At 26.6% G+C, this 18,772-nt stretch overlaps 2 protein-coding genes across 2 annotated transcripts in view; one reads left to right on the forward strand and one right to left on the reverse strand.

The window, feature by feature from the left end:
• Nucleotides 1-498: 498 nt before the first annotated feature.
• On the reverse strand, nt 499-15,493 carry LOC105843623 (meiotic recombination protein REC114). Its single transcript, XM_065805556.1, has 5 exons — nt 15,295-15,493; nt 15,132-15,218; nt 4,235-4,318; nt 886-1,131; nt 499-741 (listed from the first exon to the last, which is right to left on the reverse strand). Exons 1-5 carry the CDS (start codon nt 15,391-15,393, stop codon nt 577-579), a joined length of 681 nt encoding a protein of 226 aa, XP_065661628.1. The 5' UTR covers nt 15,394-15,493; the 3' UTR covers nt 499-576.
• Nucleotides 14,662-18,772, forward strand: part of LOC100208926 (protein white) — a 35,236-nt gene continuing 31,125 nt past the window's right edge. Inside the window, exon 1 of the mRNA XM_065805555.1 lies at nt 14,662-14,742. Within this exon, the coding sequence (XP_065661627.1) occupies nt 14,719-14,742 (24 nt within the window). The 5' untranslated portion in view covers nt 14,662-14,718. The remainder of the gene's footprint in view (nt 14,743-18,772) is intronic.

Below are 18,772 nucleotides of genomic sequence, written 5' to 3' on the forward strand. Positions count from 1 at the left end.
TTTAATACAGAACTTGTTGATTCGTGTATAAAGGGGAAATAAATTTTCCTAGTGGGAGTTATCAGAATAGCTAACTAAACGACTTATATGTTGTATCCAATAAAGGTATTTAAAATTTGTGAATAAATTTTCGGAGTATAAAAAAAGCAGGATTGTGTAGAGGTAAAATAAACTTCTTTTTATAGGATGTTTTCACGAATGATTCTACGCGGGTGCGTGGGGTATCGTACCCCCCTTTCTTTCAAAAGAAGACAATTTTCAAGTTATAGTCGGATTTTTGAGGTATATCTCGGTTAGTCAAGTGGTTTTTAGTATTGAGAACTTTTTTTTTCGTTAAAGAAAGCAGTCGGCACATTTTAAGGATCATTTTATTCCGAGAATCGCCCCCGGGATGTTTTTTGGAATTTTTATTTTTCTATATTATTTTTAGTTTAAATTATTAAAAGTTATTTAAATTTAATTATCAATCATTTAAATACTTGAAAATTTTACCATTGCTTGAAAAACTAAAAACCTTTATCAGTATTATAAATTTAATAATAATTTCAGTATCCATAGTTTTTTTTAATGAAAAAACTACTTTGTCATCTCAGCTAGAAGCTTTTCGACACTTTCAACAAATGCAGGAAAATTTGGGTCAAGTAACAAGGTTTTTATCATGTTAGCATTTGTATCTTCGTTCACTTTTAAATTGGTCGTTTCATAGTATGATGGAAGATTGTGCATTTGCATCATCACATTCTATTTAAGACAAATTTATTTAATTAAGTTTATATTACACGCTAATATTGCTTATCTTTTTAGCTTAAAAATTAATGTTTGTATTTATTAATTAATTAATTTATAAATTAAAATTTATATTTATGAAAACTAAATAATACTCACTCGAGTAACATTTGTAATAGTTTCAGTTTGACGGATATCTGCTTGACTGATATCTGTTCGATTTAAAGTACTTGATATGGAACTGTCAGCGTCGTAGTTCACTTCAGAACTCTGCAAATTTGATGAGTTGTTGGCATTTTGAACATGAACATGAGGAGCAATCAAAGTAACAAAATCGTTGCACTGTTCCTCAGCCGATTTAAAATCATCCTTTGAAAATTTTATACGAAACCTTCTGAACTCATTCTAAACTTACAGTAAACAATATACACACAAATACGCGGGGAAAAAAAAGAAAAGTTTTTTTTGATAGGTGTTTTTGATATAAAGATGCAATCGAAATATCAAAATATGCCAAAACTTTGGTAGAATTTAATTCAAACCAAAACAGATAGCAAAGTTTCAGTAAAATTATAATCGCAATTAATGTTTTGATAAAATAAAACGGTAAAACAATCTTTAATAATTAACATAAAACAATTTTTTTGCAGTAAAATGAATGTACGAATTTCTTTCTACTTATAATGGCTGTAATATGGCAGCCATATTTATAAAATATGGCTGCCATATTTATAAAATATGACTGCCATATTTATAAAATATGGCTGCCATATTTATAAAATATGGCTGCCATATTTATAAAATATGACTGCCATATTTATAAAATATGGCTGCAAAACTAACTATTAAAGCACTAAAAAAAAAAAAAAAATTGATGAAACAGATCTAACAGATTTCAGAATTGATGAAACAGATCTAACAGAACGTTATTTATGAATTTATATTATGATAATGATATATTAAATTTTATATCCAACAGATTTCTGGAACGTTACGCCGGATTTAAATATTTTTTTCAAGGTCTTTGTAAACTCTTGGTGAAACCTTTGCACAATAATTGAATTATTGTGCAATTATATTGTATAATTAATTACAAATAATTTAATCACAATTGAATATCGATAAAAAACCGTTTGTTATAAAAAGTTTAAAAATAACTACTTCTTTGGATTAATTTTACTAAAATTGCTTGGATATATTTTGTCTAAAATCAATTTTTTTTTTTAAATACAAAAACAAAATAAAAACTGTAGTTTAATTTGAATTTAATAATCGATAGTGTTGAAACGTAAATAAAACATCAGACACAAGGTGTGATTATGTTGGAGTGTAATAAATTTATTTATAATATATCTTGATTATGGAATTACAGCAATTTTTAAATAGCATTTGTATTAAGTTTACAGAGGGTACATTGAGTGTTGATGGAACTAATTAATATACAAAAATCTATTGGCCAATATATAATAAAAACAAAGTATATAAAAGAAATAATATTAATGAACAATACAATTTGATTAACAATAATCTCAAATTTTATTCCTAATTATCTTATCTATTTTTGATTAAATTATCTTATCTATCTACTATATATTATACTATCTATCGATTATATTATTTTATCTATCTACTATATATTATACTATCTATCGATTATATTATCTTATATTATTTATTTGCGATTTAAATAAAATCTGACCTAATAAATTTTGTACAACAAACTTTGCACGGTTTTATTAGAATATATATTTTAAACTCATTTACTTAATAGTTATTTCAACCCAAATATTTTACAAATATACGTACCGTAAAAAAATATGGGCATCCTAATATTATTTTATTGTTCGCTTTTGCGGCAAATTATTTAAAACATGAGAAGAGCTACTTTAAAGTTCTTCTCGTGAGGTTCAATTAATTAAAAGGAAATAGTTTATAGTAATTTTTAACAGAGCTTTTAATTTTTCTTAAAAGAACTGTCTGATTCATCACAAATCCTACAGAACATGTACCCCAAAACATATATAGGCCAATATGATCTTGTCAACATAATCATGTGCCAGTTGGCAAGAAGAAAATTGGCCTATTCCATTTTGACCACTTGCTAAGATTCATTTTGACCACTTTACTAAGATTCTGAAATGATTAAAATTGAAGAGTACACGGAAAAAAAGGCAGTCACATTTAAAAAGTTTTGAGAAAGTATATATTAATCATTTATAAAAGTCTCTGTATAAAGTTAGGAAAAAAAAATTTCTAATAAAAGTTACAAATGTTTTATTAAAAATGTAAACCTCAGATAAATTAATCAAGAATTAATTTTTTCTAATTTACTCCTACGCTTTATATGAAAACTTTTATAAATGATTAATATATGAAGGCTCCAGGGGAAAAACGATGAGATTCCAAATTTGCCTGAAAAAATTGTGATAGTGCCATCTTGTAGCATTTTTTGTCGCCTTTCAGAATATCGTATTGCAAAACTTTTTAAATGAGACTTTGCCGTTTTTTCCCGTGTAATCTTCAATTTTAATCATTTCAGAATCTTAGTTCTTACATAAAACCGCCACAAAATATTCAGTAAAGCAGTAATTCAGTACATTTAAGCGGATCAAGAACATTTCATCGGGAAAAAGCAAATGTCAGCACTTTCCATTTTTCGAAAAGAAAATGAAATAATGAAAAAAATTAGCATTGAAAGATTGATTGATTACTTTGCTGAAGCGATCCATAATGTATCCATAAAGAACGTACGCAGTAAAACCACAGGTTTAGGCCCCCTGTCCCTTGTACGCAACTTTATGTTTTTCAACAACAACCCCTTCCTTAACGTTACATAACATAATACTGATTTTTTAAAACCATGAAATTCTATTGTTTTAAAAAAAATAAAATTAAAAAAGTTAATTTTTAGGAGAGATAGAGAACGAGAGTCAAACCACGTACGTACTCGCTTTCTTTAACACCACCATTTCCTAGTACACGTTTAAGTATACTCCCCTTTCCATACCTACTTAAGTACTGTATTAAAGACCCCTTAAGCTTATAACAAATTTAAATATGGTAACTGACTTTTAAGCTAAATAAGAGGTCATTTGCAAATTACTTTTTAAAAAAACAGACTTTCTCCCCTCTTTTTCACAAAGTTTCATAAAATATTCCCTTCTCCTCCTTTTATTTTTTAGTTAAAAAAAAACAAGTATTTTCCCTCTTCAATCTATATTTTTCAACTACTTGATATTTTCCCAAACAAGGTTAAGATGTATGGCTGTTATTGTTTACAATCTACCACTTATATAAAAATGTTTATAAAGTTTGATTATTCTTCTAAAAAATTTCTTTCAAAATATTCTATTATTTTCCATCGTCTAAAAGAAGGCAAGTTACTTCACCCTCTTCCAATTTAACAATTTTCTTTACTTATACAGTTGTAACTATACAATCTACTTATCTTCTGCCAAATAGCTCAGGTCTATTACTTGATTAAACATTAAATTAGATTTTATCTCACCTTTATTTTATAGAAAAATAGCATGCTGTCACTTTTTGATATAGCGCGAAGCCAATTCGAAGTTTCCAGTAAAGTGAAGGATTCCTAAAATTTTGGATAAATTTGACATATATGTATATGTATATATATATATATATATATATATATATATATATATATATATATATATATATATATATATATATATATACATATATATATATACATATACATATATAAATATATATATATATATATATATATATATATATATATATATATATATACATACATATACAATATATATATATATATATATATATATATATATATATATATATATATATATATTTATATATATATATATATATATATATTTATTTATATATATATATATATATATATATACATATACAATATATATAATATATATATATATATATATGTATATATATATATATACTTATATATATATATATATATATATATTTATATATATATATATATATATATATATATATATATATATATATATATATATATATATATATATATATATATATATATATTGTATATTTATATACAATAGGGGAGAATGAAGCAGTTTAGGACAGGGGTAGTTTCTCCAGAGAATTTAATATTTACATTTTCAGAGAAAGGGATATATTCTACGCTATGAATAAAAAGTTCATTTACAAGACATAAAGTTTTCACAAAAATATTGAGAAATATATTCTGAAATCAGGGTTGAGGCAGGATGAGACAACTTTCATGGGGCACATTTAGACGTACTGCGCGTCTCTTAACAATCTAATGGGCAAATTAAATTATTAAAAAATAAAAGTTTAAGCAAAGTTTAAAAATTGTGCGCAACTATAAAAAGAAATATGAAAGTTATATAAACAAAAAAATCGTATTATTGAATAAAATTTTTTTGTTTATATAACTTTCATATTTCTAAATATAAAACATATTTTAATATTGCAGTAAAATATGTTTTTAATAAAAAAATGAAACTCAAAGAAGGTACAATGTAATTGGGTTCTCTAATAGTACATAAGCTTACAGAATAATTTTTTTTCTTTTTTAAAAATAGTAAAAAATGTAAGAGTTACAAAAAAATAAAAATAAATAATAAAAAATTCGAATTAATAAAAAATTTAAAAAGTAATAAATTTTCCACCAAGTATTCTATTTCCACATTCAATTTTAGTTAAATGTTATGAATTTTATTTTTTAAATTCGGTTACGAAGAAACCTTAATTCATGTTATCTCAATCAACTTTACATTCACACTCTTTAGTTTGTTGTTTTTTAAAGTTAATATTTTTATATTTATGTTAGTAATATTATAATATTTTATATTTATTGATAGGTGATGAAATAGTATTTTCATTTTAGTTTATTTGAATATTATTTAATGTTTGAAATCTTTATAAATTCAGTTATAGGGAACAACTCTCTTTATTTAGCTGTTGCTTATAATTACTATAATTAGTTGTTATTGTTTATAACTACTATTCAATAAAAAAAAGAATGAATTTTTAAGAAACATTTTTTGCCTTTTTATTACATTTCCTAGTTTTGGACAACGAGTAGATTTCTTTTAAAGAAAAAAAAGCAATAATGTTTTATTTGAACCAGCCGGATTTTGCTTTTTTTTAAAGATCTTTTTCAGCAAAAATTTCAACTTTTTGTCTAACATTACAAAAGTTGTCGTATCTTTTTAAAAAAGCGTCTTAATGTGCACCCTTTCCCCCTATATTTAAATATTATATACAGTAAATATTATATACGTTATATATAAACTTACTGTATAGATACAATATGTATTTAAATATATACTTATATATATATATATATAATATATATATATATATATATATATATATATATATATATATATATATATATATATATATATATATATATATATATATTTATATATATAAAATATCATATATTGTGATATCTGCCATAAATACCCTGCAAGATTTTCAGAGAGCAACTTTCTTGTTCGAAACTATAATTTGATATTGAGCTCATACTAAATTATGCATCATTAGCCTTATTTTTGTTTTATATTTGTTACCTAATTGAATTTAAAAATTGTCTAAAATGCAAAAAAAGTGAGACAGGTAATTACTTTATTACTCTTCTGTAACACTAATAGTTATAATACTTCAATAAGTGTGATTTTTCGTGTCATTTAGTTATAGAAATATTTTCCATAAATCAATGACGAGACGCAAAAAGACGGTAATAAAAGCAAACTTTTTCTGAATTCTTTTTTTTAATTACGCAACCTGGTTTTTACAATTTCTCTTACAATGATACAACAATTTAATAATTTATTTTTAAATAATAATAAAATGGTAATTTTCAATAAAAATGAAAATATTTAAAAAATAATGAAAAGGTAATATTATAATTTTTATCATCAATTTAAGTTAATGTCAACATACATTAAGATCGTTACGGACAGGTGAAGAAAAATGAACATACAGGGGCGGATATAAGGCACGTCTAGTACGTCTGTAGACATACCCAAAAATACCAAAAATAAAATTGAATTTTGAAAAAAAAAAAGTTGATATAATATTTTAATATTGCTTATAATAATAACTTTTTACATAACCATCAAGTAAATTATATTCAAGTTTTATTATCGAACTTTTTAAGTTATATAAACAGTTATGAAAAAAAAATTGCTTCTTGTTGGGTTGCTTTTTCTTAGAGTTTCTTCTTGAGCGCTTTTTATAAATTTATAAAGTTTATATACAAGTTATATTTCTTAACTTAAAGTAATAATAAATGTTATTAAGTCAAAATCCTTTGTTTGTTATTAATACATAACAAAATACACCAATAAACGTCCCCAACATTATTTTTTTTTTCTATGATTTATCTTTATCTTTAATTTGATTTTCAATACTTAATTTTTAAGTTATTATTTAATTTTATTTATATAAAAACACTATCGGACGTCCTTCAATACATACACCCTGAAATATATAAGGTTGATTGATGATATTTAAAATGTCGCCTAATGTTAGATGTCAAAAGTGTCAGATTAAAATGTCACTAAATCACAATGTCAAAAACATCATGCTACAAAATGGCAACACAAAATTTATCTCTTTGAACATACCTATATTATAAAAAAAAAATTTTTTTTATAAAGATACGAGTCTTGTCGACTGTTGTGAAATATTAGGTTTTCTTAAAAAATTAAGTGTTTGCGACGTTAAAGCTGGTGATAAAATTCTTCAAGATCAATTGAGATATTATTAATAAAAAAAATTTGTCTTACATATCTAAGACAAAACATCATTTGGTAATAAAGTGATTTGGGGAAGTTATTACTGACAAAATAGTAAAAAGAAACTTTAATTTTAAACATTTTTTTTAATTTTATTTTCTAAGTAAAGAACAACTGTTATTAATTACATGGTTTGTTGATTCAAAGTTATCATATCATGAATTGCAGAGGGTATTGATATAATGGTGCTGGAGCAATAGATTGTCACACTAAAAGTTTGCCCTCTGGTATTTTAAATCTGAATGAAAAAGCTACATATGCTTATTGCAACAGTCATAATCTTAACTAAGCTATTTGTGTCTTGTACAGAGTACAATATGTAAAGTATCTTTATCACATTAATGAGGTATCATACTTTTTAAACTTTTATCTACCAGGCAACAAAAGTTAGAGAAGCATATTGAAAGTTCCGTTGGCTGTTAAAAAAACAATTAATAAAAACAATTAATAAAAAAAATTAATAAAAAAAAATTAATAAAAAAAAACAAAGTTTTTGCAAAACACATTAGGTGTAAAAAGTAAATGGTTTGGATACTTTTCAAGAACTTTGTGCTAACTCCTACAAAAATGATTTCAGAAATTCAATTTTTTCGTGACACTAGAATGACTCCATCATATCTTTTAGTGACTTTTATGGAACAGATTTACTGAATTCCATTGCTTTGTCTTGTGAGCCTTATTTATAGGAATCATTTTGGTTAAATTTAAAAAGGTGATATCCATTTTAATAGTTGTTAAAAGTGATAAATTTTCCTGCTTGTCAAAACATTAAAAACTTACTTGCTATCATTCAATTAACTTCATGCGAATATGAGTGCACTTTTTCTTCACACCTGAAAAATTGTATGTTAAACACCATGGTGCAGGACCACCGCCCAAATTGTTTAGCTTTGATAAATATTTGTACAGAGTTGGTAGTAAATAAAAAACTCATTGATAAGTTTGCTAATAGTAATTAAATTGTTTTAGCTTTTAAACAAAATTAAAATTAATGTAAAATATAAAAAAAAAGAAAAAAACTTTTTAAATATATAAAAAATATAAAGCATCGTACAATAAAAGTCGGCTTTTTTTGTCACTAGTGAAAAAAAACCTGGCTATTTATGTAGCCATGTATGTATGTATTATAAAACATTGTTTGGCATAAATCAAGTATTGGAATACATTGTATTTTTAAGTTGCGTTCAGACATTGTTTGTGACATCAACTACACCAATTTGTTGTTATCATTCTTATTAAAAAAAAAAAAAATGATATGTTGTATTATATTGGTAAATGCTTTTGTTTTTTGAACTGATTTTTTTCAGACTCCATGAATTTATCAGCAAGATTTAATAAAGTAAAGATTTTAAAACTTACATTTTTTAAACAAAAAAATATAAAATTTTAAATATCTCTCAGAATACCTCTTTATATAACTTAAATAACTTAACTTAATAATATATATAACATTTTACAACGTGTAATTTAATTTAATAAAGGTAATGTGTAAAAATATATCTTAATAATAAATTTGTAAATAATGTGTAAATATATAATTTTACAATCGTAAAGTGCCCCAGTGATATCCTTGCATATTTTAGAGCAAAGAAAGGCTCTAAATAGATAAACTAATATATGTATATTTGCAATCCCTCCCCCCATCCACTCCTAAATGAAGACGGGGGTGGGAGGAGGGTAAAGTTTGTTTGTGAAAAAAATCAGATGCACCCAAATAATTTCCTGGATCCGCCCTGACATGCTTAGACAATACATATGACAGAAATTGTGATAATTGTAAAAAGCAGTTACTGTAATGCTGATGGAAACCAATACTTTTTATTATGTAATCTAACGGCAATTAATTTGAGTTGACAAACTGTAACTGAATAAACCAAAACAAAAATCTTTTATCATTCTGTTTGAAAACTCAGTACACCACACTGGAAAAAAATTATAATTTATTATTACCAAAATGCCGCACGGATTTGTAGACAATGAAAAAAAATCTTCAATTCCTTGAGTTGTATAAAAAAGCGTATTCAACACTTGAAAAACAAAAGCAGTATCAAATAGTAGAAAATGATCAAACCTTGCATGAAAAAAAAAATGAGTTAAGTGAAAGCAACAAAGTTGAAAGGATCAATTTTTTCATTCTGGGGAAATGCTTTTTCACCACCAAGCAAAAAGAAAAAGATATCCATCCAGCGCTATCTTCATCAAATGAAACACAAAGCTCTCAATGCAACTACGACAGAGCCTACAAGTATTGATCTTGGTAGGCTATTTTCTGTAAAATTTTACAAAATTGTTCTCACTCGTGATTTTCTATGCATTGAGTTTAACCGAATAGTAAATCTAACTACATCGTGCGACCATAGAGCAGTGACAGAAATTTATTTTTCTTTGACCACTAGACCTATTTTTCTATATCCAAAATAAATTGCTTAGTATCAACTGTCAAGAATTTATAACAGCTTATGTTTTGGTATTTCTTAATTTAGATTTAAAATACAACAAGAACGAAGGAGAAAATCCGGCACAAGTTAGGAGTCGAAAAAAAATCTCAGATCTTTAGTCACAACGTTCATCCTTGATAGTCGTATGTGACTTTAGTTTGTCTACCGTAACAAAGGAACAAATAAACACTGTGAAAGAAACCATAAGAAAAGAAAAAAAAAATTGGATAAGTAAGATAATTTAATTATATATAATTTCTTTATTAGATATTTCGTTTTAGAACGTCTTACTGTAAGGTTTCTAGTAAATATCAAGAGATACATAAAACAGAGCTTATTTGTGCGTATAGAGAAGCGTCTTGGCCATAAAACCCAAACATTTTCAAATGCAGAAACTTTTATTATCCTATTGTCAATTATAATTTCTAATTTAAAATGAGAATTTGCGTACTTTTTCTTTCGCAAAATTAGCCAAAAGTCGCAAAATTAGCCAAAAGTCGCAAAACCTTAAGTACAGAAGTTTTTATAACAGAATCAAAGATTTTTTGACATTTTGTGAAATGGCTCGTTAAAGAAAACGAAGACAAAAACTTAAAGAGAGCATTGAAACTGAGTGCGAGAAAATCCCTGAAGTATCAAATGCTTTGAAACAGTTTGTTCGAAACCATCCTGAATGACCGCGTCTCGAAGTTAATCAACAATTATAAAAATTGTGCAAAATTCATCAGCAGCTGACGAACGTCGAAGAACAGAATGTCTCCGTAGCCTTCATTTTAGATTTTTCAGGCAGTTAACAAAGTTAAGCTTTACCTTGAGTAGGAGTGGTTTTACTTCCGGCTTTTACCGCGACGTGGAAACACTTCAAAGATTTCACTTCAGGATAAGGCACCATGCTTCCCTAAAAACTTAGCAATCTCTTCCGCTTGCTTGATTTAGATGCTTTTCTTCATGGTGTGAATGCAGCTGGCTTTTTAGGCGTTAACCCAGTTAAAAGAAGAATGGCACCTCTTTCTCGTGATTTGACTGGAATAGTTCTTCCTCAAGATTTTTTTTGGCAATCACTTTGATTCTTCTGGAAAAACAATTGACCATGAATTGGAGGTAGAAAACTGTCTAAAAACGGATTTTGTCATAAATAATGCGTACGCACGCAGAGAGGAAGGATGGCTCATTGAAAGCATACAAGTGTCTACAAGGAGAGAGGAAGGTCTTAAATAAGTGGTTTTACTGCATACATACTGTATGAATACCCCCTTATTTGCATTATTATCATTATAAATATAAAAAATATACTTACAATATCTTTATAACTTCAATACTATCGATTGGAGCATTATAAATCGCAGATCGGATAATTTTTGAAAAATCTATTTTAATTCAGACTGCAGACCAGAAAGAGTATGGCGGTTGCAGCACTACTCGCTATCTAAAATCTCCACTTCATACGTGTATTATTCAATTGAAATAAAATCTTTCTATTCATCTTAGTTCAGATAAACATTTGATGATAAAAAGAAACTTTTTTCTTTGGTTTATTGCAAGAAATACGACTGGATTAAATGCAGCGTTAAAAAGAATACTGTTTTTTGTTTTGCGTGTCAACATTTTGCTGGCAGTTCAACTTTCAAAGGTGAGAGTAAAAGAAAAAAGGCTTCCATAGACATTTGTTCTTTAAAACTCAAGTCATGTCAAGACACTTCTACGCAATACAAGAGAAAGTAGTTAGAACATATTTGTGCTCTCATTGTCGGATTACTTGCGAATTTTATTTATGACAAAGTTGTTTTTGTAGGATTTGATTGGAACAATTACGAATTAATTGAGTTACGAAGTAATTCAGCTAATGTAAAGAGTGGGTGGTCTTATGGTGTTCAGGCCAGGGTCAAGGACGTACCCTCTGATTGACATAAATATATTATCACGCTCACAGATTATATCTTGTTTTGAGTGCAATTTCCGGCACAAAATAACTGTTGGAGTTTTTAGACACCATCCAATGATTGTAAAGGGAGAGACAGCCAAAAAACTATCAATTAGGACAGATCCTTAATCACTGTTATCTAATTAAACAATGGTATTTCTTTTTTATTTAACAAACAGCTCTTTGTATACCTGTATGTGGTAAAAACCGCATTTTTGAAAAGTACCTACGAAAGTATATTTTGAGGAGTGAAAATTCAGAAAAAAAAAGAAGAAAAAAAGAAAATTAATTGATGTCCTACTTCTCCTCCATCACTTTTTTGTACACTGTGGAAAGCTTGATAATATTTTGATGAAGATTAAGTGGTTTACAATTTTAATAGTTTTTAAAAAATAATTTTTGTTAATGTTATTAACTACTTGATTGTCCCACCTTAGCTGCACTTGTACAAACATTGCAACCTAACCGCACTTGTGCAAACATTGCAGCCTTTACCCCCAATGACACGGTTCTTCTAGAATCAAAAAAATATATACTTTATTATAACCTGCTATCAATCTCAGGGGGATGTGCTCAAAATGATGCTTTATCTGTTAAAACTTGTTTGTTTTAGCATATTATGTTAAAAAGATATTAAAACTATTCTAGAAGTATTTTTTAATGTCCCATTTCTTCCCAATTTTCACTAAAATTTCATAGCAACTATTATTACTAGGCAGGAATTGTTTTTGGCTGCTCAAAAGCACATGCGATACAAGAAGGTGTTTTTACTAGAAAGAACAACGGCAACTTGTTGATTATGCTGGTACAGATCAATAAACAAAATTATAATTCGTTACCAGGCATTACTTGTTGTTCTGGAAGCTGTAACGGAATCCAATAACCACGGTTTATCAACAGAGAAAATTGGCTATAAAAAAAATTTATCTTATACTCACACATTTTTGAAAAAATGTTAACAAAAGCTAAAATATTAACTAAATCGATTCAAGAAAAAGACTTAATAATTTTGAGTGTCCAACAGTCTACTACTGCTACCAAGAAATACCTTGAAAGTAAGAAAACTGAGTAAGATGCACTATTGAGGTAGGCAAAAGAATTAACAACATCTGTCGGTATTGACTTAACTTTGATGCAATAACCGATTAACAATCATCTAGAATTGCAAGATCACAGAAAAATTAACCTTTTTTATAAAATATTTATCAAATAGACAATTGGAAAAAAAGACGTGTTAAGCCAGCCCATTAGTTTTTCTGATAAATTAATAAGATCATATTCAGCTTTTTAGATACATTTGTTGTAGAATTTAAAAGGCGTTTTGTAAACTTTTTTTTTTCAAAAATATTCTAAATGAGAAAAAAAACAACCGTGTAAGCATAGTACTAAGTCGTATACTTCGCATCTTTACAGAAAATACATATAGATTCATTTCCAATTTTCTCTAAATGATCTACCGTCAGTCCACTTTTTTAAGTCATAAGAACACAAGACAAAAAATTAACGCAACCACGGTTTTTTAAATTCTAAACTAATTTGTGGGTTTTGAAACTTGTTATCTTGAACTGTTTTTTGTAGTTCCTTGAAAGCAAGGGCAAATGTTTCATTTCGATTAAGTCGAACATTAGTTTAGTCGAACCGTTTCCCTTGGCCCCTTGGAGGTTTGAGTTAATAGGAATTTGATGTATCACCTGTAAAAAAAATGCGCGTGATCAATATAAATAAAAAACCTCTATTCTTTGTAATGACTATAATTAGTAGCTTGTAAGTTTTATTTGCGCCGATCGCTTGAAAACACTTTGAAAAAAATTGAAAAAAACGTAAAAAAAGCGGCCTGCGTTCAAACACTTATCAAAAATTAAAAATAAAAAAATCATCATTAAACAATACATTAGTAACTTTCTGAAACACTAAGTGAAATAAAATTTGTTTATAACAATCAAAATTTGATGGGTCGTTGTAAACTAATGCCCATAAAATCTAAGTGCAGACAACTCCCTTTAATTTTTCAGACAAACTTTTTATATTATGGGGAGAACGCTTAGATTACACTAAAAATTTTTTTGTGTTATGTGGGTATTACAATCTTATAACAGAGCACGGCGGAAGAGCATTTAACTTGTGTGCCGAAGCGCAGTGGTTAGAGTGCTTACTAGCTCTAGACATCTGAACATTTAGCGCCATCGGAAGGAATCTTTTCATCGGTAAAGAAGGCACTTCCTTACCGATGGAAAGATTCCTCTAAGATGGTATGATTCCTCTTTCCTTACCAATGTCGTTGATCGGGCTAGAGCCGGCAATACCAATGTCATTTATATGGCATGTTCATATTATTTAAAAAGTCATGCTTCATGTTATTAAAAAGTTAAGAAGTGCAAATATTTCCAAAATATAATCAAACATTCGCGCAGACTGCTAACATCAATAGCCAACGACTATATGTGTTTTTTAAAATTTCGCATTTATTGATATATTTTTTATTCTATACTTTTAATTTATCTTATTCATTTTTCAGTGAGCAATATAGAAACAGTAAATCAAAAAATAAGAATTTTTCTATCTTCCCAACCCTCCGCGTTTTAGCAAGTAGAGAAAAAAAAAAGGATTGCAGAAAGAAAACTTAGCTTTCTCACCTCCCCTCCGTCATCTTAAGTTATAAGGTAACAAAGCAACTAATACATTACTTTTGTTGCGCTAAAGGAAATAATTTATTCGAATTTTACAATAGAATGGTCTTTTTAAAAACTTTTTAACTTTTTAAAAAGTTTCACAATATAACAACTTCATTATGAGAAATAATTTCGCCTTTACTTAAAATATTCTAATGTCGGAATACTTAAAAAATAAGGTATTTTTTTTATAAGGTATTTTTTTTATAAAGTCTTTTTTTTTTCTAAGTAAATGTATATACCTAGTGTAGTGTCTTTTTTTAACAAAATTATAAAAAAAGTTTTTTGAATCAATAATAATATCGCACTGATGTGTTCAAATAACAAAATACATAATATGTTCGTAACACTAAAGTGTTGCAAACGTTACAAGTAACACAAAGTCTTTAAATGTTGTTAACAATTAAAATATTTCAAATATTCCTAAAGGAATACCAAATAAAAAACCTAAATATAAGTTACAACACTATTTAAAAGTTTTTATTTCCTTGCCTTAAATTTATTTACTCCCATATTTTATAACTTTTTTTTAACAATAAAAATATTAAAATAATCCTGAAAGACTTACGAGGACTTCTGAACCAAACTTCAAAATTAAATTCAAAGGAGGCACTACTGATAATAAAATCGGTTTGCTTGACAAGCTTTCTAAAATCTTAAAAAAAAATAACGCGCTAAGTAATTAACTAAATTTTCTAAACAATATTTCGAAGCCCAAAATAAAACTTTACCTCCCATTCACCACATTTATTGCTTTCTGTTAAATATATATTCGGGTTGGCTTTTTTAAAACGTCCATACTTCTCTATTTTCCATATTTTTGCTGCCATTTTTTAATCGTTAATAAACTTAATTAAATTATTTTAAACGAACTTTTTTCATAACTTTAGAATTATTTCATAACTTTAGTTTTTTAGTTTTGATAGAATTCGAATAGTCATTAACCGCGTACAACAGATTACAAAAAAAGATACGTGGGTATTTAAATTATTTTATATAATGTTTATCTAAAAATAACTTTTTTTTCAAAAAGCAAAAAATTCAAAATAAAAATTTGAAAAGAAAAAAAAAGTTGCATATCAGTAAATTAAAAAAAACAAAAAACAATTTTTTAATTACACACACACGCAAATATTATATATATATATATATATATATATATATATATATATATATATATATATATATATATATATATATATATATATATATGTATATATATATATATATATATATATATATATATATAAATATATATATATATATATATATATATATATATATATATATATATATATATATATATATATATATATATATATATATATATATATATATATGTTAACAGTTATATTTATTTCAATATTATATTATTATGGTATATTGTATAAAGCTAAACAGTTCTTAAACCAATCTTGTCTTAAATACATATACTTTTCATTTATACACTGTTACCTAAACTATGCTAACATTGCTTGGTGCAGCACCAATGTTACAAAGCTAAGTAAACTTCTATGTAAACAAAAACACGCCATTAGGATTATTACAAATGAAAATCGCTTCTCTCATTCAAAAATACTTTTTAGTAAACTTAATATTCTAAACGTTTATAAATTAAATCTCTATCATGTTCTTATATTTATGTTTAAACTTGATAAAAAAAATGGCTATACTAATAATAACTATACTCAATCCAAAACCTACTATTCTGCCACTAAATACTCAATCACAAACCGAGGACCTAAACTCTGGAATACACTTTTAAATAATGATCTTAAAACACTTTCTTCGCTTAATCAATTTAAAACTAAACTTAAGCAAAATCTTTTACTAAACGACAATGAAATAAATTTCTTCTGAAGCGTTTAAAATGAGAGTACTATTAGTAATAATTTAGTATTAATAATTGTTTATTACTAAGATTGTCTATTCAAATACATAAATATGATAAATAATCTTGTCTCTAGTCTTGTTTCTGTTTATTTTATTATTTTTGTTTTGTCTTTGTTTGTTTGTTTGTTTTTACTTCTTTATTGTTGGTCTTTTTAGTAAGTAAAGTAAACTTAAGCGTTAATAAAAAAAATAATTTGTAGCATATGTAACTTTTACGGTTTTTATTAGCATTGTAATTTACGGTATATTTATTACGGGGGTTAGTGATAAGGCAACTATAGTCTTCTTTTTGCCCCGGTCATATATTGTTTTTATTCATGAACATTATTATTGTAAATACTATTAACGACGAAATATATAATAATAAAAATAAAAAAGAAATTAAAAAAAAAAAAAAATTATTAAATGTGCATGGGGGCCGTCCATAAAGTACGTCACCATTTATTAGGCATTTTTTGACCCCCTTCCCCCCTTCCTCCTTGGTCACCGATTGTCCTTTTTTCCTATACCTCCCCCCCTCCTTAAAAAGGACGTCATAAAATTGAGCCCCTCCTTCTTCCCCCATAAATATTATTCAGAATCTGATTAGGTATTTCCATGTATGTTTTTGTTCTTTTGCCTTTCTGAAAAAAAAAATTACTTAATATTACTTTAGTCTTATCCGACATATTAAACTTAATCAAAGTGTATCATGGGAACTTGCCTCACTCATCATCTATCCAAGGATTTTTTAAGTGATCGTCAATTGATATGGTTGGAAAAGAGCAGTCCGGTTCGTCTGAAATAGTTAAATCATTCGGAATGTGAAGGCCCTCCGTTTCGATTTTGTCCTCATCGAACCATTCAGCAAAGGCCGCGTTCTTTTCTACTGCAACTACGGCCATTAACTCTCTTTTGCACTTGGTGGCAATGCGAACAGGCCTGGGTGCGGATTCACAACACTTTCGCAAGCCCAAAATTTGCGTTAAGTTTGCGTAAGTTTTGTTTAAGTTTAAAGTTACGGTATTCACAAACCTTGCGTAAACAAAAACTTACGGAATTCCGAAGTTTTTACGTAAGTTATTACAAAAAGTCTAAAAAACGGTATTCAAAACATTTTCCTAAAAAGTGCTCAGCAAAATTTACGCAAGAAAAGTTACGTCTGCTATTTTCTGACTTAAGTTTTGCGTAACTTTAAAACATCTAATAATATCTAGTTATATTTAAAAATGGCGTTTTTATTATTATAAAAGATTTCAGATCATCTAGTAATACTTAAAAATGGCGTTTTTATTATTATTAAAGATTTCAGATTTTGTTTGTTATTGCCAATAAAATATAATTTTATCTTAATTTTATACTGCTATACGTTAAGTTATTTATTTAAATAATACAACAATAGTTGTTTTTTTTAACAACAACAATAGCAGTATATTTACCAAAAATTTAGATGTACTACATAAACTTGTTTTTTAAAACTTGTTTTCACCTTAAATTTAAGGTTAAAAAAATATAAACACAATCTATATAATCGATGGTTCACTCTCACATAGCCTAGCTAAAAAAGGAGAGCGATCAAAGTACGGATATATCATAGTTTTGTAGTATGTCAATAACTTATTAAATAAGTTAAGTTAGCTTAATAACTAGTTATTGTCATACATCAATACTATATGATGTATCCATACTATATTAAGTTATGGTTTTATCTATACTATACTATCTATACTATAATATACAAAAATATATACAATAATATTATTGAAGTATATACTTTAACTTGCATAACTAGCAGAGAGAGAGAGAGAGAGAGAGAGAGAGAGAGAGAGAGAGAGAGAGAGAGAGAGAGAGAGAGAGAGAGAGAGAGAGAGAGTGCACACTCTTTCTGTGTAAGATATTTGTGCTAATATAGATACAATATTCAAAAAAATATGTAATTAATTCATTAGTTTTTCAAATATCTATTTTTTTTTATTTATAAATGAGAACAAGACTATTTCGAAATACAATAATGCAAAAATTATCTCTGAGTAATGAGGCTATTGAAGTAAAAAAATATTATAATCTAAATATTAAACTTACTTTGAATAATGATGCTATGTTTTTCGATAATTTTAATTATTCAAAGGTATTAACAATATTAAGATTATTTTGAATAATAATGCTCTGTTTTTAATTATTTCAATTATCAGGAGATATTATTAACATCTATGGATAATTTAAATTATTAAAAAAAAGAGCATTGTTTTATAAAGCCTAATTTCTTGGTAAATAATATTGTTATTTGCAAATAATAAACATATTCTGTAATAGTTTAAATTGCTTTGGTAGATCTTT

The sequence above is a fragment of the Hydra vulgaris genome, chromosome 09 (genome assembly GCF_038396675.1).
Source record: "Hydra vulgaris chromosome 09, alternate assembly HydraT2T_AEP".
Classification (NCBI taxonomy): Eukaryota; Metazoa; Cnidaria; class Hydrozoa; order Anthoathecata; family Hydridae; genus Hydra; species Hydra vulgaris.